General features: G+C 35.3%; 1 protein-coding gene across 8 annotated transcripts in view; it reads left to right on the forward strand.

Annotated features, from left to right (window-relative positions):
- CEP170 (centrosomal protein 170) overlaps nt 1-25,144 on the forward strand; it is a 92,885-nt gene that overhangs the window by 23,775 nt on the left and 43,966 nt on the right. For all 8 annotated transcript variants that reach the window (XM_085575525.1, XM_085575531.1, XM_085575526.1 and 5 more), the window contains exons 2-8: nt 1,117-1,262; nt 6,787-6,876; nt 10,497-10,575; nt 11,135-11,193; nt 11,314-11,476; nt 14,122-14,256; nt 22,260-22,736. In XM_085575525.1, coding sequence (XP_085431651.1) covers nt 1,158-1,262; nt 6,787-6,876; nt 10,497-10,575; nt 11,135-11,193; nt 11,314-11,476; nt 14,122-14,256; nt 22,260-22,736 — 1,108 coding nt within the window. In that variant the 5' untranslated portion in view covers nt 1,117-1,157. The remainder of the gene's footprint in view (nt 1-1,116; nt 1,263-6,786; nt 6,877-10,496; nt 10,576-11,134; nt 11,194-11,313; nt 11,477-14,121; nt 14,257-22,259; nt 22,737-25,144) is intronic.

Genomic DNA, 25,144 nt, shown 5'->3' on the forward strand with positions numbered 1-25,144 from the left:
GACCTCACTGAATTCTTAGTATTATTCAAGAGTATGCTCAAGTCCACTACAGATTTATGTCTACTTACAGTACATTTGCTAACCTTGCAGAAATTCACTAATTGACCTATAAATAGAAGAGAAATGCCTGCTATTTGGTACTGAGAGAAAAGCTGGCTGGTTGCTTTTGATTTTCTTTAGCTTCTCTTTCAATTAATACATTGTGGTTATGAATGAATTAAATAATTGCTTTGGCTTGCATTTTCTTTAAGGGAGATTTGGAATACTCTTAAAGCTTTTTCAGCTGTTAGCAATTGAATTACTCTGAAGAGAAATTTAATCATATTTTTGTCCAGTTTCAAGTAAATCATACTGTGTGAAGAAGTTTTCTGTAAAAAATTTTATAAATTTTTGTGACATTTTAAATAGCTATGGGTTTTCTCTTCTGTTTTATGGAATATGTTGGATCCTTTATTGATTATTAATGGTAAAGTTTTGTAGGAATGCTTCTTTTGGATTTCATACTTATAGAAAACTTCTAATTTGTTCATTTTGCTCTGGTTTTTTGCAATGCTAAATGCACACTGTTAAATTTCCAAAATAGATGTTTTATTGTGAGAAACTGAGATTAAATAAGAAGCAAAAGTTCCATTAATTTAAAGCTCCTTTGATTTGGTGCTGTACCGAGGTTTTGAGCTTAAAATCAGATGAGGTAGTTCTTTTTCACAGGAAATGGTAATGACACACATGCAAGTTACTTGCTGTATTTTGTGAATGTTTGCTATACTGTTTGTTGGTTGTGATAGTGAAGCGTTATTGTAGCAATTATCTTGATAATCAGTGGTCAAATAGTAAAAGCTTTCTGACAACTTGACATACAACTTTGGCATTAGGTAGCTGTTTGTTCCTTTTGCAGAAGGTTACCAATTAAATCTGCCTAGCTGCATGAAGCAGAGCCTGAGAGTATGCAAATCTGAAGCCTCTCGCTTCCTGTGATTGCTGGATTCAGTACATGCTATTGAGAATGCTGTATTTTCTGAGCCTTTTTGTATTCTGCTCACAGTGTTTGCTGAGCAGAAACTGTAACTAAAAATAACTAAAATTATTTTCTCGGTCTCTCTTTCTTTCTCACTGCAGGATGACATAGCTTTGCCAAGGATTTATCAGCTAAGCAGAAAATGAGCTTAACATCCTGGTTTTTGGTGAGCAGTGGAGGCACCCGACATAGGCTGCCACGGGAAATGATTTTTGTTGGAAGAGATGACTGTGAGCTGATGTTACAGGTAATTGCTTCAGCCTTCCATGTGCAGCTGCTCAAATCATGAACTTAATGCACCAGTTTCATGCATTCCTTTTGAAAAAGAAATTCCCCAGATGTTGGGAGTGCTTGTTTTGAAGAATCTTTTGTGTCCTTAGGAAAAAAAAAAAAATAGTTTAAATGTGTTGCCATTAATCATGCAGTTACTGCTTTTCTTCATATAAATCAAAAGCAGAATGCAAAGATAGAAGACAAAATACATTTTGCAGTATGACCAGTAAAGTAAGTAGACTGTGTTTCATAAAATGTGATAATGTTAAGAAAGCTGGATGCTTTTGAAAGGAGCCTTCTTTTTTTGGCAGCTTGTAATCTAATTTAGTCACATGATTTGATGTAACTCTATCCCCATGCCTTGATTGGTTGTACAAAGGAAAATGAAATTTGTAGAGAGAAGTCTGTCTCTGAGGAAGTTGAATAACTTAGTTTAAATAGAATTGAAAATACACAAGTCAAAATAGCTTGATCCTTCAGTAACTTCCTCAACTTTGAGGATCACTTTCTGGAGCTCTTAGATGTGTTTAGCTGTGTTGTTATGTAGCCATATTGCTTGCACTTTGCCCTATCAAAGCTATAGTCCTCTGACCTGCCTGTTTCTAATTTTTTTTTTATGACTGATGGTAGTATTTTGGGAGCTTCTTCTTAAATTTTTCTCATTTAGTGTAGAGCTCTTAAGAAGTTGGAACTTCAAAACTAATCTCTCAACACTTCCTATCATTCAATAAAATACTTTGTTTTGCAGTTTTTGTTCACAAAAGTTGTGTATGCAGCCATTATTGGCCAAATTGGAGTCTTACTTGCAAATGAAGTGCTTAGAGATGTAATCCTACATTTATTACTCAGAAAGTAGTATCTCTAGTAAATTGCATTTGGCTCTCACCCTCAGAAGGCATTCAGATATTTTACTGGTGATGTTAGAAAGCAGTTGAAAGTAGTCTTAATTTCTCTTTAAAAACAGATAGTATAATGTCTTGGTAATTTTTGTGGGCAGTATTTAAAAAAACCCAAACAAACAAATAACAGAAAAATCCACCAACATCCAAAACAACAAAAGAAAAGCAACCAAAAAGCCCCACCCCACTGGTTCCTGCCCAGTAGGTTATAATCCAAAAATGCTTTTATTTTACTAGTAACTTGTTTTAGAGGAGTGTTGCCTGTAAATAAGGGAGAATCTCCTTTCTTCTCTGCTATGCCATCCATAGTAGATCAGTCCTTACAGTGAAGCATTTATTCTTTTTTGTTACAGAACTTCACCTTCAAAGGTAGCTACCCCTTTTGATTAATACTGTGAATAAATTTGAGTTATTTACAAACATTATTTGTTGTGTATTTACTTCAGAGTTAGTGGAAAAAACCAAGGGGCCTGGGGATTTCAAGAATATTCTTTTTAGCCTGCTGCTATGTTAGGTCTACATGCCAGCATGACTGTAACATCACATAGTGCTGCAGGGGGAGGAACCCACCAAAAGAGAAGCTAATAATGTGTTCTTGTTCTATGTGTATAGCTCTTTGTGCAAGACCTTCCTTTCAACTCTTGACAACTTGGTTGTTCTCTTACTGCAAAGCATGTGGACAATGCATGATAAAGAAAGCGGAATTTAATATTTTTATTCATAATTTGTTGACAGAAAACATATTATAAAGGCTTTAATGAAAAGAATTTTGACTCTGTTTCATGCTTGATAGACCTCAGATCTCTACCTGTAAACACTGTTGTTCTAAAAGGTTTTGTTCACTTCTGGGGATACAGATCTGCCTTTTTTTGTAAATATGTTCAAACATAATGTGAAGTCTTCCTGTTTAGCTAGCTGCTACATTGCATCCAATAGTCATCATTTATCCTGCTTGTGGATGAATACTACATTTCCCCCTTCTTTCACCTTTATGGTTAGAAATATTTTGAATGTTGATGGAGAAATCATCTCCAAGAAAAAAAAAAATCTATATTATTCACAATATCAGAATTGTTTGCAAATAAGAATACATTTATTTTCTGTATTCTGAATATTTTCTTAGTAGTCTGGATTGAATTGAAGAGTATCTATCTAAAGTAACACCAGTTACAAATTTATTTTAACTGAGGATGGATTTTTCCTCTTCATATTCATATGGCTTTTACTGCAGTTATTCTGTGATTCTTATTTCTGCAGACATATATAAATCTTTGTACTGGATCTGGTAGGGTTTATTTTAAAGAAGCCATTATAGTATTGTTTTGGATTTGTGACCAAAACACTGTTGATAACACACCACTCTTTTGGCTGTTGCTGAACAGTGTGTGTGCAGTTTCAAGGCATTCTCTCTCACTCTTCTCCTACACACACTGGGGGAGTGCATAAAATGTGGAGAAGGAGCACAAAGCAGGACAGCTGACCCAAACTGACCAATGAGATACTTATTCTGTGACAAATAATGTGTTGTGCTTGGCATTGAAAACTGAGGGAGGGGCTTTGGGGAAGATACCCACTGCTCAAAGACTGTCTGGGTACTGGGATCCTTGTGGGAGGTGGGAAATGATTGCCTTCTCATCACTTGATTTGTTTTACTTCTTCTTCCTCTTTGTTGCTGAAATGTGACCCATGAGTTCTTTCCTTTTGCTCTTCCTGTTGTATCCCACATGCTGCTGGGGCAGCAGAGAGTGAGTGAGCAGCTGTGTGGCCTTTAGCTGCCAGCCAAGGCACCACAGTCTTACAAGAAGGAATTTTAAAAGCCCTTAAATTTGAATGGAAGGCTGCATTAACAAAGCCAAAGGAAAAAAAGGCATTCAAAGACTTGCACAGTCTTTGCACCTGTAGAAATCAGCTGAAATTAATAAAAAGTCCAAGTATATGCAGGTAATTGAGGAGAATTGTTCTGAACATCTGTGATGTTCTGCAGAATTTCAAGTGTTTCTGTAAAAGCCACAAACTTGAGTAATCATTCTTAGCATTTCAGATGATGTGACATAGTATCATGAAGCTTTGAGGATCTTTTCATGTCCTTTATGTTTTAACTTATTTTTAGTAGGATGTAGCACATAAATATAAATAAATTATTAGTAATACAGTGTGTATTTGAATAACAATATTGAGAGAAGTTAAATTTTTTTTTCAATAGCCTGGGTAAAATAGGGTAATTATTGGTGCAGTGGTTCTACTTGAGCGTGGAAAAATGTAATGTGTGCTTAATATTGTAGGCTCAGCAAAACTCATGCACATCAATGAATTTCATTGTATTGAGATTGTTTTCATTTTCAAGGTTACTAAGCTAGTAGAAAATGAACCATGTTGCTGTGTCTTCATCTGCCATTAAAAGCACTTAACTAATGTAGTATGTTAGTGCAGCTTATATTGGCAGGGAACTTGTTCATTTGTCTGTCTCTTCCTTATTCTCCACTTTGATATCCTGCCCCCTCCCATCATACCTCTCCAAAATGCAGCACAAAATAAAAACTCTAAAAATAAAATAGTAAGTATAATCAAAAGAACAGTGATCTCACTTCTTTGGGGAGAAAACAAAGTAGTCATAAGATTAAATGGAAAGGAAGAATGAAAAAATAAAAATAAGGAAAATAAAAATTGAAAATAAGGAAAATAATACTAGCAAGTCTCAAGATATGGCAGAGGAGTGAGGTGATAACTATGGGATTACAATAAGAGAAAACATTTCCTTAGGAATACTAGTTGTGTGTTCTCATGCCTTGCACTGGCCAGTGCACTTGGTAAGGCAGGACTCCTAGAGCTGACAGACCATAAATGCTGGTACACAGAAGTCTCAGACAGAAATGTACCATTCTCTGTGCAATACAGTGCTGAAAAATGAGTTGAGTAGCAAAGACAGAAGATGCAAACCTGAAATTAGGAACTATGCTGGAGGAAGGAATTTGCTGCTATGCAGTCATGTTGTGACAGTGCACTAGCAGAATTAAGAGCAAACATAAGATCAAGTGTGGGCTGATGGAGAGGATGAGCTATGGTCTCCATTCTCTTGGGAGCTCTTGAGGATGTCCAGGTGCTGACCATATGCATGCATGGAGGAGACACATCCAGCCCCACCTTCCTTGCTTGCCATCAGTACCTGTCCTAGGTTGACTGTATGATGCCTTTATCCCCAATCGTCTGCCCTGTTTATGTTGAATAATTAGTTCTACATCTTTAAGACTTGTTCCAGGAGTGAAGGGGGGGTGGGGGAAGAAGTGCAGAGTTTGTTTTCAAGAACTGCACTCCCTCCTTCACATTCCTGCTCCTGGACTGAGTTGTCTGCGTACAGACGGACAACGAGACAGAACTCTCCTTTGGTTTTTTTCCCTAGTCTAGTTAGTTTTAGCTAGGTGAGGCAAAGAAGTTCCCTGGACTGTGGTTTTTTCCCTTTCTCTGGACCTGCTCTGGACTGAACACCAGGAGAGCAGCAGCCGCTCACACCTGTAGCCCAGCGTGCCGGGCCTGGGCCGTGGCATTTCCAGCGCCGGAGGGACTGATCAGAGACTGAGTGAGCCCAGCTGCAACCCAGGGGATTTTTCTGAGTTTGTCTCTCTCTTGGAGTGGCAAGAAATTTTATTGTTTAATATTGTTTAAGTTTGCTTGTTTAATAAACAGGTTTTTTCCACTTTTTCTCCAAAGAGGTATCTTTCCCAAACTGGTTGGGGGGAGGGGCCAATTGAATCTGCTTTCCTGAAGGAACCCTTTTGGGGTTCTTTCCCCAAATTTACCCTAAACCAGAACAAATACAGTACCTCAGGCTGCAAACACTTGGCAAGGAGTGAGTGATGAAAGAGGGACTTGGCTGTTAGGGAGCTGCTGTTCTTGGATGAAGTAGTAGCCAGGATTGTTCCTCATCTCTGTGGCGATGTTTGGATGTGAAAAAAAGAATTCATGAAATAAATAAATGGATTCTGATGTGCTTAAGGAAGGACTGAGAAAGTCAGAACTAATGGAAATAGTAATTTAGGAATTGCTCAGACATGTAGTGAAGAGGCTATAGCTAATCGGTTGAGGAAATTGAGATCAAGGAGAAACACTCTGAATGCTTGTGTACTATGGTAATTATCCCAGATGTGTGACAGCAAATAGTGTGTTTGAGAGAGAACAGCCCCCTGGAATCATAGTTATGTCTTGAATGATGTGTGTAATTAAGGGGGGAGAGAAAGAGAGTAAGAAAGAAATAAAGTGAAGTTGATGATATTAGATTAAACATCAGTGATACTAGAGTGGACTGAAAAAAACCCCTTTGGATATATCTGGATCTGACATACCATATTTAGGGAAGCAATAAGAAAATAATTATTTTAAATTAATTTTAGGATTCTAATTATTTTAAATTAATTTTAGGATTCTGCTATGGGTACCTGGAGTTGGGTTAGAGATTGTTGTTTTCATATGTGGGATGATCTTTTTTATGTAATTTGAATAAATGTGTTGTGTAGAAAGAAAATAATCACACTGCTCTAAGAAATAACCATAACCACTTTGTGTTGTTTTCAAATACCTTATTTTATTTTCTTTAATATATTTTAGTCACGGAGTGTGGACAAGCAACATGCTGTACTCAACTATGATGCCTCTACAGATGAACACCTGGTGAAGGATTTGGGCAGCTTGAATGGGGTAAGTTAACATCAGAAACAGATAGCTTCCCATAGTGTTCTGTATCTTTATTTTGGGAATTTCTTTGAGCCATTATTAATTGTACATTAATAACCTTTTTAGTGCGAGTCTGGAAATGGGGGAACATACAAAAGAAAAGTGTATTCTTTGCAGGGGTTTTCCACTGAGCGTTTTACAAAGGGCTGCTGTTAATTCCAGTAATAAGAGGGCTTCGGCAGTAAGAAAAGCTCAGAACAATAAAAAGAGGTGTGTTACTTATGTACTTGCACTGGTTGTATGTGGAAAAAAATAATTATGCAATAACCATGTTGTATGAAAATCTATTTAACAAATACTGTATTTGCATTTAGTTTTTCAGAATCATCAAACATCTCAATGAATAATTTGTGTCAAGTAATTGCAAACTCATACAGGAAAAATCCAGTTATGGGAAAAGTTTCAGATGATATTTTCTGTTCTAAGGCTTTTCTAGGAAGTGCATATTCAGAAGTCTAGCTAAGCATCACTTTTTATAAAAGTTGTTGATATTATAGCAAATTCTTAAAAACATAGTAACTTTGTTATAATTTTGTAGCCTTTTAGATACTTCTTTATGACCTATGTGTTTGCAGTTGTTATGGTTGTTATTTTATAACTTTAAATGCTTGGCCCTGTCATGAATATCTACAGATAAAATCATGAATTCATCTGTGACTACCTATTTGAATAATACTTAGAAAGCTACTGATAGTGAATAGCTTTGTGAAGTATTTAAATAAATAGAAGATTAAGATGAACTCTCAAGTTACTGCCTTTTGATCTTGAAGTGCATTTCAAAATAAAACTCTGTCACTGTCTCTATTAGCTTTTCTGTATTTTAAGGTAACTAACTCAGCCTTGCAAAGAGACTCAACTCCATGTGAAACCATTGAAGGCCTATATCCTTTGAACAGTTGTAGACATACAAGGACTTTGGTCCTTAAATATTTAATATACCAATGTATTTTTGAAGTCAGTGTGCTGTTTCAAGGCAGTGATGAAAAATAAGTTTAGCACATAGAATTTTTTTGCTGAGACATTTGATTGTATTCCCTCGTTGTGCAACTTCTGTAGTCAGTAGGTATACCTTCAGATTTTTGTTGCCTTGTCACAAATGGAATTTAATAGAAATATATGTTAAAAGGTCATCATTCAACTCCTTTTTTGCCTCTGATAAAGAGCTTTTAGTGATTTGCTTCACTTGATCTAATTAATTCTCAAGTTTGAGGTGAAGCTTCAGTTGCCTTAGAGCTGATTACTCAGAGACATCAAAGGAGCGCCTTCTTCCTACTGTTTTGGGACAAGGAATATTACATCTCAGGAGTTCAGTCCTTTCTCTTTGTCTTCACAGTGTTTTCCTTACTATCACTTTCCCACTGTGCTTTTCTTTCATACCTCTGCTTACTTGGTTAACAGATAAAACACATTATTTTTGTAACACCATACGTAATTGTGTGGCAGAACAATGGCTCAGTACCATATAGTGAACTAGGTAATAATTCTTCTAGTCTAGTTACTGTTTCCACTGAGAACACCACCTACCTAGCAGCCAAGTGCCTCTTCTAGAGCTTCTGCAGCTTCTACCCTGTCTTATTTTGCATACTACATGGAATTTTGCATCTCTTCAGTTCTCATCTCTTTTGAGAAGAGATACATACTTTGCTTAATATACAGGGTTGCTCCATTCCTGGTAGAATGCACCTTTAACTTCTAAAGATAATTCAGATTTTAAGGGGAGGTGGCTAATACCAATATTTTTGTTTTAAGTGTTTTGAGTGTTATAATTTAACAAGCTGAACTGTGACTGCACCTGATGTCCTAATGCCTGAATATTCTTATATGTATGGTTGATTCAGTTAAAAGGTTACAGGAGTCTTTTTCCTGGACTTTTAAGTCTAGAAGTCTTCATCCTGGACATCTAGATTAAAAAAAAAAAAAAAAAAAAAAAGTAAATTTTAATCAGTTTTTTTCCCATACAAAAAAAAGATGAAGGAATTTCTCTTTTGTGAAGCAAATGTGTGCAGTTGCTAGTATGTAGTTATTATATCCCTAGTATCAGTAGAACTCTTTGACTTGTTAACTCAAATATACCATAAAAAATATTAACAATCCATGGCCCATTTGAGTAACATTCTTCCCAGGAATACTTACAGGATAGCAAAGTCCTTTCACACTGATGTTTCAGGACTGGATTCTGCAAAGCTTAGCAAACTTTATGAAGGTTTAAAGAGAGTAGACTCTCACTATTTGAAGAATAAACTTATGATTTAAAGGGGGCAAATGATTTAATGATTTAAAGGGGCAAAGGATTCTTTATTTACAGAGTAACTAGCTTTTGCAAGTTAGCTTTGTCTGGCATCCCAAAGCATGTGATGAGATTTTAAAGCTGCAGTGGCAGAGTAACTAAGACTTGGTTGTTTTATGCCATCACTTCAGTCATAAACATGAGGCTGTCAATAGACTGTACAGTCTACTGGAGTTCTCTGCTTTGGGTATGCTGTGCATGCACATGAATTTCAGAACTCTGACCTGGGAGGAAAAATGCATACATACATATAGATAGAGATGTCTGCAAGGTGGCTGGCTTAAATTCTGTTGGTTCACTGAAATTCAAGTGCCTTGGGGACATCTTCACAGAGATTTTTGCCCTGGACTTTCAAAATGTTAAAGTGCAATAAATATGCCTGAAATATTACTGAAAGTCTCATGCTTACAAACCAGTAAATAGAACCTTTTGTTCTTATTTCCCATGGAAGATATTTTCTACAAAGTAGGTAAACAGTTTTTTAAGTAATGAAAAAAAACATTATTTTCCTTTAGGAAAAAGTACATTTATTTTCCTTTAGGAAAAGAAAATTAAATAGAAGATCCTCTTGCTATTTTGGGGAAGGGGATTGTTTCTCTCTAACCACAGTTCATTTAATACTAGACTTATGAGCAACACAACAATTCAAATATTCAGATTTTTGACTTATTTAATTATTCAAGTTTTTCCAACTTCAGAGTGCTTATAAAATGGCATATTTGAACTATTTCTTTCTTTAGAAACATGTACATATTGGAGAATTTTCAAGTTAGAAGTAGGATGATCCTGTAGGGTTGCAATATACTGAATTCTTACCACTGATTTTTGGTGTTACTCAGATGCACAAACTTGGTTCATGTTTTCTTAAGTCCTTTGACAATTATTAGAAATAAGCTGCCTCCGTTCTCTCATATCCAATGCTAAATGCTGTACAAATACAATGACAGTCAATTCTGGGAGTTAATTTGGATTGAAAAGAGCAAATTACAATAAAAATATTAAGTGGAGGTGCTAATTCAAAGGAACCATAATCAACATTTCCATGAATCTTGCTAACAAGATTAAATGTGCAAGGAATTTTTCAAGGCCAGTATGCAACTTGGTAGTCAACTGGTGTTTTACCTTCCTTTTGACATAGTTTGTTAAACAGCTGGCAATTTGAGCTTTTAGTTTCCTTGTGAATCACCAGTAGAAAATCTGTAGTGAAGAAGAATTTCTTATAAAATTATTTAAATTATTTAATTCTGTTGTTTTGGAATTCAATGGTGTTTCTTTTTATTCTCATTTGTTTCTGCAGACATTTGTGAATGATGTGAGGATTCCAGAACAGACATACATCACTCTGAAGTTAGAAGATAAATTGAGATTTGGATATGATATCCTTGCCATAAAAATGCAGTGTTGGGATGAACTTTTCTTGTTAGGAAGTATGGTTGTGTTAAGTGTTCTCATTGCTACAAAAATGCCTTTATTAGAGAAAATCTCAGGGTTTAGGATATTCTACCTAAATAAAGTACATTTTGTTGTCTCTCACTGCAAGAAACCTTAACTTTGAATTATGATTTAGAACATAACGTGTATCTTCTGTGTTGCTAAAAAGCACTACTTTTCTTTGAGGCAAATACACAAATATTTGTATCATGTGTAGTTGTATACCAGCAGATAAGATTATAATTAATTATTCAGCAAACCACTGAATGAAAAAAAAAGACTTGTATTATTAAAACACTAAGGTATCCACTCAATGTTCTGTTTACATCTAGTAAATAACTTCATTTGCTTTGATGAATATGGTAATGTTACAGTATCCTAACAGTGACGTATTTTAAAAGCTGTCACCATTCTAGTGGCATAATAGGCTGCATAATTAATACTTTTCTGTAAAATCCTCTTGTGAATTCAGAGTTCTTCAGTACTTTCCTTATCATTTCCTACATACTAATCTTTTTACTGTGGTCAGGGGAGAGATGAGAGTCCCTGAAGAAGCACTTAAGGTAACAATGTGCAGTTCCTGGATGTTTTTTTTGTCCATGTACACTTATTATAACATAGAGGTGGTTTTTTTTCCCACTCTTTGAGGGTTTGTGTTTTATTCTCTATTTAATGTCATGTAGCATGAAAAATTCTCAAGCCAACTCCAGTTATCCCAAAAATCTTCAGAGGCAGAAGGATCGAAACAAAGCGGCTCCAAAAGTTCAGAGTCCAAGGTAACCGATTCCACAGCTGAAGTGCACCACAAAACTACAGAAGCACTGAAATCTGAAGAAAAATCAATGGGTAAGGATCATTTTTTCATTACAGAAGCACAAAAACTTGGAAAGGATGCTAATTTACTTCAGTAGGATGATTGTGAAATTCTGTAGACAGTAAAAATTTCACATATATGAATATTTAACCATAGTTTAGATGTAAATAATATTTTTGGCAGTTAATTTCTGCCTTTTTTACAGTAATAGCCCCATGTTAAGAAAATTTTTAAAGAGAGATTTGATTGGCACGTGTAAGATTTTTGCATGTCTCTTTGCCCAAATCATAAACTTGTAGCATTTATGGCAGGAAATTGCTTTTTTTTTGCAGTTTAAGTGAAAGTATTTGTTCAAAAACAGTTTGTACTTTTTACTGTTACCAAGTGCACTATTTTTCGTTTGATTGGTTTGGGGTTTTTTCCCCTTTTAAATGGGCAGGAGTTCTGTTTGTTTTGAAGTTCCTAGCATTCTTTGATGTGTCAGGATATAACCTTAGTGTTCTATTCTGGATTAAACATTTGTAGATACTGTAGTTTCAGGCTTGTTCCTACACCATCATTCATATTTATTTAACGTGTTATGGTGGCTCTGCTGTGGTTGTCTTAACTTCGTGTGGGTTGTGCTGCACCCTGGGGCCCCAGTATGGGAAGGGTTTGGACCTGTTGGAGTGAGGCCAGAGGAGGGCCCAAAAGATGAGCAGAGGGCTGGAACAGACAGGCTGCAAGATGGAGTTGTTCAGTCTAGAGCAGGAAAGGCTCCAGGGAGACCTCATAGCAGCCTTTCAGTACCTAAAGGGAGCTGGTCAAAAAAGAGGGAAAGCATATTTTACACAGGCAGCTGGTGATAAAAGACTAGGTCTGATAGTTTTAAACTGAGAGAGATTTTGATTAAATGTTAGGAAGACATTTTTTACTATGAGAGTAGTGAGCCACTTGAACAGGTTGTCCAGAAAGTTTGGGGATGTCCCATCCCAGAGGATTCAAGGCTTTGAGCAAACATCTGGCAAAAGATGTTCCTGCCCATGGCAGGTCCCTTCCAACCCAAACCATTCTCTGATGAGCTTCAGCATGAGGCTTGCTGAAGTATAGTTGATATAAACAAAAGAATGAGAAAGGGATCAGGTATTTTTGTTTCCTTAATATGGAAACAACTATGTCTGGTTTCTAACCTGATCAGTGCTCAGCAGTTTTGTCTAGGTTTCTTCTATTTTCTATTTTTCACTTCAAAAAATTCTCTTCCCCACATACAGGATTTTGTGGTATACTTAATTAACCTGTTTGTTTTGTTGTCTAATCCAGCATCTTGTTAAAGGTATATAAAGTAGCACGAAGGGGGGTTTTATCCTCACCTTCTGTTTTTTTCACTCTTCCAAAAATAACGGTCAAGGATAGGGATTAATATTTGAGTGCAACTCTCAGAAGCTGTTTGGGGATTGATTCTGTCACTGTTACTATATAAATGCACATTGCTCATTATTGCTAATTCAGTGCACAGGAATAGAATTATGGGATGGTTTGGGTTGGAACAGAGCTTAAACATCACTTAGGTTGTACCCCCTTGCCATGGCCAGGGACACCTTGCACCAGACCAGATTGCTCAAAACCTCATCCAGTGAGTCCTGGAACACTTCAGGGATGGGGCATCCACAAATTCTCTGTGTAAACATCAAGTTTTTTAAAAAAATTAATATGGACTAAGGCCTAAGGCTGTGTAAAAAGGAAGTACTTAATGTCTTAAAATCATGTTGAAACCTTTGTCATGGCTATGAAATCATCTTTGGAATGCAAGTGTATAAAATCCTGAAAAAAATGTTGATATTCCTAATCAGAAAAGTAGCAGACAGGCTCCTAAGATAGATTTTAACATATGATATTTTATTATATAAAGACTCTTTAAAATACAATCAGAACATCTGTATGACACTAGAATAGCTAAATCTCCGTATTATATTAGAATAGCTATATCTCTGAAGTATTCTTCCAAAAGATAAGACCAAACCTAACCAAACTAATGTATCATCCAGTTAGAAATCTCAGTTAAATCAGCGGGTTTTTTCTTACTTGATTTTTGCATTTAAACATATTTAACCATGTGTATAGCACTTTTACTTGTACTATAATTTAACTGATACCTTTAAAAAAAACCCCAACCTGTAAAATTGATTGTGCTCAGTAATGTTTTACACATAAGGTAACTTTCAGCACACTGTAGTAGCTGTCAGCAACTTGGAACCTTGGCACCATTGCAAAATTTGATCAGTTTTTCATGCAGTGAGTTCAGATTTCACTGAAAGGTCAGTGTGGATAAGAATGAGAATCTTACAGAAATAGCAGCAAACAGCTTCTAGGAATGTTCTGCTGTCTTGATGACATCAAACTGAAGAAGAAATGATATTTACAGATATATCAGGGTAACAATAAGAGATGGTGGCTGCCTTAGCATAAACATTTGTGCCAGAAGTTTTGATCAGGTCATTAGTAAGCTTTTATATTTAGAACCCAGATCAGTTGTCTGGCCTCCAAGTTTGTTTTGTATTTAGGCAAATGCATGCAACCATTTCACTTCAGCTTCCCAGAGAAATGATCCAAGCAAATTACTTCCTCTTCATGTGATTTTAATCTAAATATCACAGCTAAATAGAAAAGTTATTTCCTCTGCTTTGGGCTGACTTTATAGATATTTCTGCCATGCCTCGTGGGACACCTTTGTATGGACAGCCAGCCTGGTGGGGTGAAGATGAAGCTGATGAAAAAGGTGGTTGTAAGCCAGATAGCAAGCATGAAAAAAAAGTGCCTGAGACAGGGGCTTCAGGTAAGTGTGTCTTCTTATTTTTGGGATCTTCTTTCTCTTGACTGAACTGTATATATTCTGAAATAGGGAACTAAACAGATGTTGTAAATTTCACAATTTGCATAGATTAAAGCCTATTAAAAGGTAAGGTAGTTGAAGAATTTATTTTTGTGAGAACCTATGCATTTACAGAGATCAGTTGCACATATAATGTGTCAGTTTTCTATCAATAAATATAACAAATAACATTACCTGAACCAGTGTCTTTTTTTTTTTTAAGTTTAATCCATATCTGTAATTTTATATACATAGGAATATTTTATTTAAATAATTTCTGAAAATAAATGGTGGGTTTTATATTTGCATTTGACTTTTAGCTATATAAGGCTATCTGTACTAACATTCTCTTCTGTAATTCAATAATGCTGTATTAGTAGGAATTGCATGTCATAGTTCTTGAAGTAAAGATTTGTGTAGTCTAAAATTAAACTGGTAATGTTTATTCTCCTGTAATACAGACCATTTTATCAGTTAGCTTGCCTAGACACAGTATGTATTGCCAGAACTTCAATCTCAGTACCTATAATTAGGCTTTTATATCTATCGTCAGGCATATAAATAAAGTGAGTGCTATTCTAATAAAGACAGTAACTTAAAACGTATTCAAGTTAGGACAAAGTTCAGCCATGTTTATTTGGCACTTCAGACACACATTTAAAGTCCAACAGTTTTAAGTTTGCAGTTTTTCAAAGTATTTTAATTGAGGTCAGAATTTCTTTTTTCCTGTCATGGTACTTGCCTTGGTTAACATGAATCATATTTTGCAGGACCTGGAGTGCAGTCTAAAAACATGTAAATCAAACTAAACGAACGCTTCAGGGTAGTGAAGGCAAGATCTTTGGAAGTAACTTTTTACCATAGCCTTATTAATGACCTCTTTCATATTATTCTAAAGTTATCATTCAGACAGTACAGTAAGTCTTTTAAGCTTTGGACTATTATAGAGAAACAGATAAAAACATTTCTATATTTAATATATATATTTAATCATATATTTAATATCCTCATTAAATATAGGATTATTAAAAAGTTATGTGCTGAAGTCTGTGTTTTTTATGCAATGCCATGCCATTAACAAGGTGACACAAGATGCCAGCTTATATTTAGTAGTGTGATTGTTCTTATTTTTTATAATTTTAAATTTCTTTTTCAGAAGAATCAAATTGCATCAAATGGTTTACATGTTCTTGTATTTTTTTAATCAAGATATTTTTCAGGAGATGATCAGTGCTTATATATTAGCTCCTGAGCTCCAAGAAAAATAAGATTCCAACTTTCACTCAAACTAATCGTGGAGATGCCATCTGTTTCAGTAGTAGACAAAATAAGTTTGTTCTAGACTCAGTAATGGGGATATTTTTGACATGATTTGCTTAGTAAAGTCATCATAAGGTAAATGATGAATAGAGAAAATAGATTAATATTTTCTAAATTATTTAAATTTGTTTGTTTGTTTTCCATATGTATACTGTACAAAAACTAAACTTAGGCCCAAAGCCTTCTTGGCAGATACAATATTTTGTCCTTTAAAAAAAAAAAATTGCAGATTCCTTTTATTTATGTTGTTGCTTTTGTTTAGCCATGAATGTATCTCCTATGAATAGTATCGATCTAACAAGAGTATAAGAATAGCTTTTATTTCCTCAGACTGAAAGACTCATAAATCTGCAGGAATGGAATTCAGTTTGAAAAAGCACACACTAAACAAAAGCTTATGTGAAAGGAAGACACTGCTGATAAAAATCCCAAACCCAACATTTTTGCAAAACCATTCAATTTGTGAGGATGTAGAATTAAAATCCTGTGTATACACAAATTATTTGTCTATCGTGATCTCCCAATCTCTGAGCAGACATTAATTGTATGTTCTGCTAGTCTGGTTTCTCAGAGAGTCTGAGAAGACAAACTGTATAAGAGTTTACATTTGCTGACACTTCAGTCTCAGAACACTGTGTCCACGTAGAAGTGTGCAAAAAACATTCTGAATATTTTCATGCAATTATAAAATCATAAGGTTTTTGGGCTGCTTTGGCCTACAGTTATGTTCCATGAAAAGATGAACTTCTTTTCAACAAGTTATTATGTATTTTCTTCAAGCACTTAGGTTTTATAATATAGATTAATATAATTTTAGGAAATCAATATAAAGACACACTTGTATGAAAGAAAACTGGAAACTTCGAAGACTGTCATGCTTGGATATTTTTAAATTATAACCAAACTTTATTAAAAATGTTCACGATTGGTGCAGCTAATTATTCTTTTGTGGGTAAATTGTATTAAATGTTTAAAACACTGATCTGGGACATGCTTTTTAATATACACTGCCTAAAAGTATATTACAGGTGAATTCTTAAACCAGTAAGTCAGATCACATTTTAACAAAATAATCCTATTAAAAATTTGTTTCATGCTTTAATGATTTATTGCATGATTATTTATTGAATACAAAAGAAGACTTGAATTCTAAGACATGGGGTAAGGTTTAATGAGGAGATTGAAATGAGAGATTTATTTCTGTTAAGCCAACTGTAGACAATTACTCTTTACAGTCTCAAGTTAATAGGATTATTTCAGTGTTACTGTATTTCTACCACAACAGAAATTCACTAATGAAAGTTATTTACAAACAGAGTAGAATAGCCTGGAAAACTTTGAAAAGAAAAATCCTTTCTACATTTTTCAGACATGCCTAATGCTCTAATTCAATGATCCAAAGATCTACTAGTCTGTATTAAAATGAACAGTTGTGTGTACACCTCTGGCATGGCTTTATGCTGCAGCTGTTAAATGTCCATGTTATTGGCAGGTTTATTGGCTGTGTAATTATTATTACTGCCATATGTTACACTCTCACTTCCTAGGATAATGAAAACTGCATTCTTTGCTGATCTTACTTGTAGTTGTAGAATTTTATGTCATTTATGCCTTTACCAGAAATCTAAGAAAAGAAAAAAAAAATTTATTTAAAGACAAAGATTTTCATATTCAGTGCTAGGTGAATCATATGTATTTATTGAAATCTTGTCTTTAAATAAAAAATGAAAAGTTTACTTCAGCTGCAAAGTACAAAACCCCAAAAACTAAAATGTAAGTGGGAAATAAAAAGTAGGGATTTGAAGAGAAAGGAAAAAAAAATTCTATTAGTTATTTGAAAGCACTAAATTCAGCTTATTTTATTTCACATACCATTGCACAGTGCCAAATAAAAGGCTAACATTGACAATATTTTGGGGTATTGTGTAAATATGATATTTTGTCTGTTTCTTATACATACTGCAAATAAATATATTGCTTCAGGTTTACAGACGTGTTTTACAGGAAGTGCTTTGTAAATTCCAGATAATTTTCTTTTATCAGTTTCATTCTTAAAATTGTATTTATAAGGCAGAAAGAAAAGAGCATTACTAAAAATCTGAAGATTGTGCAAAATATTTTCTGAGACTTTCTGTCATTGTAGATGATGATATATTACTATACAGAGGCAGTTTTTTTGCATATCTGAATAGCACTGACATCTATGATTTTTCTTGTCCAGGTCAGCAAGTAAAATGTTCAAATTCTGGCTCCTTGTCTGTGTAACTTGAGAAATAAGGCTTAAACCCAGAAAGTCCTAGAAAGTGTAATTGATTCTGCTAATGTCACAAAGTGAATGTTGCATTTCCAATGGTCATCTCTGAATAGAATAGAATTAGAATTAGAAATAGAATTAGAAATAGAAATAGATAGAATAGAATAGAATAGAATAGAATAGAATAGAATAGAATAGAATAGAATAGAATAGAATAGAATAGAATAGACTGAGGTTGGAAGATACCTTCAAGATCATCCATTTGAAGCACCCACCCAGCACTATAACCACTAAACCATCACCCAGTGCCACATCCAGATGCCTCTTGCACACCTCCGTGGATGGTGACTCCACCATATCCCTGGGAATCTATTCCAATACTTGACCACCATGACAGTGAAAATATTTTTTCTAGTGTATAATCTGAATCTCCCTTGTTTCAGTTTAAGGGCATTTCCTCTGGTCCTCTTGCTCCAGGCACTGTAGAACAATCCAGCCCCACCTCACTACAGGCTCCTTCCAGGTGGTTGTAGAGTGATGAGATCCCACCCGAGCTTCCTCTCCTCCAGACTAAGCAAACCCAGCTCCCCCAGTCATTCCTCAAAAGACATGTACCCTAGTAAAGGATCTGTCTCTGAATCTCCCTTTGGTTAAGGCTGTGGTTTGCCAAATATTCCATAGTTTCCCTCCTAGCCTCTCCTAGACTCATTTCAATCATAGTATCACTGCACCTGGGTGGCACCTACCAATTATTGCTTCCTTGCTTGCCTTGTAAAAACAGTTGCTCTGTTGTGTTTTGCCACTCAGGATCTTTGAAGAGTGAGAAGTCCCTTTTTACAGATAATCCTGCTACTTTTTCTGCCCCTTTTGTTTTAGTCTTGCCTGAGGCACCTGGGTCCTGTGACCACCAGGCATGCCACAGGGCCAGGTCCTCAGGGGCCGGATAGCGCTAAGAAAGCTTCCTCTCGACGGCGGGATCACACTCAGGCGGCGTTGTTTCCAAGAGGGTTTATTGTAGGAAAGATAGATCGGGGAGCAAGGGGAGACAACCTCTCTGGAAGGGAGCTCGCACTGAGAGCCCCAAACTGAGGGCAGGGTGAGGATTATAACTGTGGCAGAGAAGGAGGGTCAGGGTAGGAAACACCCAATGAGGGAACGGTTCAGGGGTGGAGTAGAGGGAATGATGGGGTTACAGCCAATGGGGACAAGGGGAAGGAGTGGTTACAGGGAAGGAACCAATGGGGGGGGTACAGGGAGCGAAGAACTTTCCAGAACTAGGGGAAGGCTTACTTAATGATGGACAGGAATGAGGGGAAGGTACAACGAAAGATTGACAACAGGGGAGGCAGGAAATTACACGTTGGTCACCTTCCATGGCAGGGGGACTATCTCCCAAGTCCCCTCCCACACTTGTCAGTTATGAAATCCCTTCAGTTCACAACCTACCCAAAACTCACTTGCAATTGCCTTTCTTGATATACATATACTATGCTTGCTCTGGTTTAAAAATTATATAGCAGTGACAACCACTATCTTCAGTATTTGCTTGAAGGTTATCTCTTAAAGGTGTCGGTATTTAGTCTGATATATAATTTCCTTCATCTTGACAGATGACTTTTTGTAGTAGGATTTCAAAGGTAAGGCTGTTTTATAAATCTTTCTGTAATATTTAGAAAGCTGTAACAACTTGCATTTGGAGTCTGTGAGAAAAATATTGAAGGGTGGTTCAGATCAGGATCTATATTAACTTTTTGCTTCATCATTTTCTATTTATTATTCTCGTAAATTCTGATGCATTTAACTTTCCTAAAATGCAGTTCTGTGTTCTAAAAAAGTACTTCTGTAGTTTTTAACTGTTTTTGGAACACACCTGTGGTCTAAAAAATACTTCTGACTGAAAATAGGATTTTTCTGTAACTAAAATTAACTTGTATTTCAGATATTTTTATTTATATAAGTATTAAAAAAAATTTCTAGTTTATTAAAATTTACTATGTAGTTGTAGTTCAGTTTCTCGCTTATTTTGATTAAACTCTCTCTTAATTTAGATTCAAACTATACACTAGCATGTGTTTAATGAAAAATATTGGAACCAAATACTGTGCATATTATTATCTTATAAACAGTTAATTTGAAATGTTAAATTTGGTTTAGACAAGTTTCACACAAATTTTTTTATGAAGTCCATCAATGCTGGCAAGCTAGTGTGAGAGATCCTCTCATTGCTATACATCTGATGCAATTTGCCTACTGTCTTATTATTTTCAAAAGATGGTAATAAACCAGGTATTTCATAATTACTGAAAAATACCATGTCTTGTCTGACCAGCAGAATGCTCCTGCCTTGCCCAAAATTAGAAATATTTCTCAAAACAAAGTATTAGCCAGTTATCTTCTTTGAATGAGTGTTGAACACTATATCTGGCTTAATTATTGTCTACAGAAATTGCATGATGTTGTCAACATGAAGTTCTTTCTGAGTAGAACCACGTGGGGGAAAAAAAAGTTGTCTGAATTGTTTGTGTGGTGAATGACTCTCCTTTTCGGTGACCGTGTTTCATATTTTAAGGATCCAAGCTCTGGATTTGATCTTGCCAGAGCTTGATCCATTCCAGCTTGTTTGCTACACAAAACAAATGGAGTGTTTACCTAAAGTCTAAGACCTGCAAAGTGTGATTTTTGTTTCTCAGAGAAGATTTTTAATAACCATCACATCAGTAAAATAGATTCATTCTGTATTGTGTGTCTGCTGGGATAAGTGTTTTCAGGAATGGTATTAAAAAGGCATTCTTTTCCCAGGAAGAGGAGTAGTGAGGTGCTATTGTAGTACCTGATAACTCCCTCACAGATATAAGGTAGCTGATAGTGCAATGAAAAGAATTGGGTAGGGGATTCTTGAAATCCAACAGCACAATAGAAAAACCTGTCTGAATTTTGCCATGTTTTGTATTTCTAGCAGCCACTGGTGGGAAAAAAAAAATTAAAACTTGTTTGTTACCTGCATTGGAGTAATTTTATCCAATGGCTACCCAAACATGGCAATAATAAAGAATGTGTACTGTTCTTGTTTTCATTCAATAACACCTTTTTGTTTTACTTTTCCAGGTATTATTCTTTCCCTTAGTTTATTTCTCTGTATCACACAACCTTTTTTTTTATATTTTTAATGTGTTCATAAATCCTCACAAGACACGTGCTTGTGAGGAGCAGCACAGGTGCATTATTCCGTGCTTCATCCTTTACTCCTTAAATTCCTGACTTCAGTATAAATGGTTCTATTGCTTTCTTATTGCATAATAGTTTAATACACAAATACTAACTTCCTCATCTGATGTAGGGTTGCTTTTTTTCAGTACCTAAAATCAAATAGTTGCAGTCTTAATTCTTTACTTGGCAGCTGAAAGGTATCTTAAACATCTTAATGTGGTCCATGAGAAATTGCTTCAGAACTAATTCAGAATTCTTTTGCTGGAATCTAAGTTGCCATTGCTGCTAAGGTTTCAAGTTTCTGTTACTTTTAACACATCTCTGCACCAGGTATTTTGGCTGACTTAGTAACTCATAAAATGCAGTCAGAAGGTTTGTTTTGTTATAGGCATATTAGTACCTTTGCTGCAACCACAGGAAGGTTTAGCCTTCATTTAGGCTCTACAGTGGAACTTGGAATTACTACCCTGTGCTTTTTCTACTTTCTCTTTTTAGCCAGTGAGAGCATGGCTTGCTAACATTCTGCATGCTTCCAGCTATTGTTCCTTTTTCTGTTCATCTACATACTATGGCAACAAGTAACATAAGAGGACATGACAATAGGATTTAGATTGATTCTTTGGTTTTATTTTTTGTAGAAACACAGTCTTTGAATTCCAAAACACTTTCCAGTGCTTAGCAATGTTTAACTTTTCAAGCCAGAATTAATGTTTATCTTGCATTAATGTGTGAATTACTTTTGTGAAGATTTTGGCCAAACAAAATTATGCCTTCTATCCACTGCAGGAAATGGAAGATCATTAGCTCTTGTTTTGGGAGCACCCTGATTGGATGTTTTTTCCAATAGATTGGAATAGTGATAATGATCATCTCAACAACTTTGCAATTTTTATTTGCCTGTTTTCCATATTCTAAAAATATTTTGCATGCAGTTTGACAAATTCTGAATGAGCTTTTTGCCACTTTACACTTCTCAACAGCTGAAGTACAAACTGCCTTTTCATTCATACATTTTATATGCAATTCTGGAACTTTTTCCAGAGCTACAGTGCTCAATCTACTCCACAATCTTACTGTTTATTACAGAAGTTACTCAATTGGCCTTTACAAGAGTTGAGAACCTTCTTGAAAAGCCTGAAGTTCCCAAATATTGTGAAATCTGTTTTTTTTTTGTTTTTCCTAATAGGATGCAGCACAGATGTCAAGCAATCTGAGGAGCAATCTGCATCTGCAAGTGAAGAACTTTATCCTTTCTGCAGGGAGCCCAGTTATTTTGAAATCCCTACTAAAGAATGCCAGCAAGCTTCACAGGTAGCAGAGAGCACTATTCATGAAATTCCCACAAAAGATACCCAAGGCTCCCACGCAGCAGCTTCAGGCCACGCTTCCTTTACCATTGAATTTGATGACAACACTCCAGGAAAAGTAAAGATCAAAGATCATGTGACAAAATTCACATCGGAGCAGCGTCACAGGTCGAAAAAGCCTTCTTCCTCCAGTGGTCAGGACCTGCCAGGGCTTCAGACGGTGATGATGGCTGCTGAAAGCAAAGTAGCAGATTGGCTTGCACAGAACAACCCTCCGAGAATGATATGGGAGCCAACGGAGGAGGACTCCAAAAGTATTAAGAGTGACGTTCCAGTGTACTTGAAGAGGCTGAAAGGTAAAGTGAATAATTCCAGCTATGCTTAATTCTGAAAGCAGCAATTCCTCACCAGCATGCAGTCAGAGGATCCCTGAGCCCATGTGGAGTTCAGATCAAATCACAGATACTCCACACATGTGCAAGGTTCTGAGCTGGGAAATTTTATTGCTGAATTTAGTCGTACAAAGAACATAAGAAAGCAAGTGCTGAATCATTTTACAATCAATATGTTACTTGGAGATGTTCTAGTATGGCTGAAAATATCAAGTATTTAAACACTGATTTTGAAAAACAGAAGGAAAAAACCCAAAATTTAGTTAAACTTTATATATCTCATTTTTTCTCATGAAGTACTTTAAAAACATGAATTTCTTTTTAGAATCAAAACTCTGAAGTTCAATTTATGCCTTTAGCAACTTTCAATAGCATATTTTCTGTGATTATTTGTGTGCTCTAAGAAAATAATTTATGGCAAAGAATACATTATATACTCATTCTACTTATATAGATCATGTTTTGTGGAGTCAAGTTTGAGTCAGGAATTAGACATAAAGGAAGAGCTTCAATTTTTATACTCAACCTTGTGGACTATTGTATTCATATGAATGCTGCTGTTGAATAGAGTTCCAGGTGATCATACATGTTCATTTATTGCAGACAGTGATATTTCAAATGAAATTAAATAAAATGTTACACATGGCAAGTGTACTTTCTCTTGAGTGTCACTTAATGGGATAGAGAAGCAGATAGTCTTGATGTTCAGATGAAGATTCCTGTACCATTCAAACTTTCATATTGAAAACTTCTGATGAACTTTTTCAAGTCTCTCTTATTTTCCACTTTTAATTTCAGCTGGTTAACCCTACAATTCTCATTTTCCTTGGCTCTGCAACAGTATCACGTCTAGTTTGTAAACCATCTGGGACTGGGTGCATCATTCTTTGCCTTATTGATCAAAAGTCTGCTTTTTCAGGCTGACCCTTTCAAACTAAGCTAAAAATAAAATTCTGAAAGCAGAATTAGATTAATGTGCTGGCATAAAGATAATAGTATATTATTTCTTCCGGTATAAATCACATTCTTTGGCATTCATGTCAATGTATTATATTCATGAACATTCTTTAACATACTAGCCATGACACTTTGATTAATAGAAGGGGCTTTGTTTATAAGTCTTTTCCTGACAGAAACTCCTCAAAGTCTGATTAATTTTCATCTGAAAGGTGTGTAATTTATGGGACGCATATGGCCATAATAAATATCTGGATTTTGTAATCTTCTATGGTCTGTTTGTGTTGTCATTCATTAGTTGCATTTTTAGATAGTAAATATACCTAGGTGCTTTGAAAGTTTGATTTTTTTAAAAACAAAGCTTTTTTTTTCTCCTCAGCTTTCTCTTATAGTATTTTGTACTGAAGTCCCACTGCTAAAATTAGACCCTATGACTTTCACTGTGATGTTGATACTGCTTTATTATTATTTGCAAATATATGAATCATCACAGAATTTTTGTAGGCACTATTCTAACAAGTAGAAAATAGGAATGTAAATTGGGATTTCAGCTGTGTTTTCAGTGGTGTCAATCTGATAAGTAAGATTAGCCACTATGTAATTATTTTTTAATTGAATAGTAGCTGCATATTCTAACTATTTAAATGAGAAAACCTTAAAAAAAGCTAACTTCTTGAGAATCAAAAATACAGAAACTGGACATATAATATATATATATATATATATATATATGTATATAGAAGCAGAATTTGATCTAAAAGAGTTCAGAGGATGAAAGTGTTCCTTCCCAGGTACTGAGCTAAAACTTAGGAGCATTGATGCTTTCATTGTACATGAGGTTGCTCTCTGTTAAATACACTTACTATGTGTAAGTATCCATCCTTCCATACATTTTCAAGTATCATTGCAAAGTACATCTTTAGGTGTATGTATGATTTATGAAATATGTAATCGTTATTCATACATCTCAGAGTAGTTCGTGGAATGAATAAGTAATAACCATTTTACATGTACAAATCAGATGCTGAGTGGAGTGAATTATGGAAAAACTCATTGCTCTTCTTGGAAAGAGTAATAAAGAATTCAATCCAAGTTTATGTAGACATTTCTCATGATAAACTGTTGTAAATGGGAGAGGAATCCAGCAATATGAACTGTGGCTCATTTTCCAGTGTCAGAAGGCCTTTATTCAGGTTTTCTTTTTCCTCTTAACCCTGCCTGGAATGTGTCACTAGTCATTAGTAATCAACTGGCTCTGTAACAAAATTGATATAATTCAAAAACATACTATAGTATGTTTGGTAAAATACTGGCTTTATTATGTCACTGATAAGTATTCAAAGATGAGAATACTGGGGAAAGGATACTTCAAATGCAGTGCTGTTACTGATCAGCTTCTAAAATGTTTCATTGTT

Source organism: Lonchura striata, chromosome 3, assembly GCF_050655825.1.
Source record: "Lonchura striata isolate lonStrDom1 chromosome 3, ASM5065582v1, whole genome shotgun sequence".
NCBI lineage: Eukaryota > Metazoa > Chordata > Aves > Passeriformes > Estrildidae > Lonchura > Lonchura striata.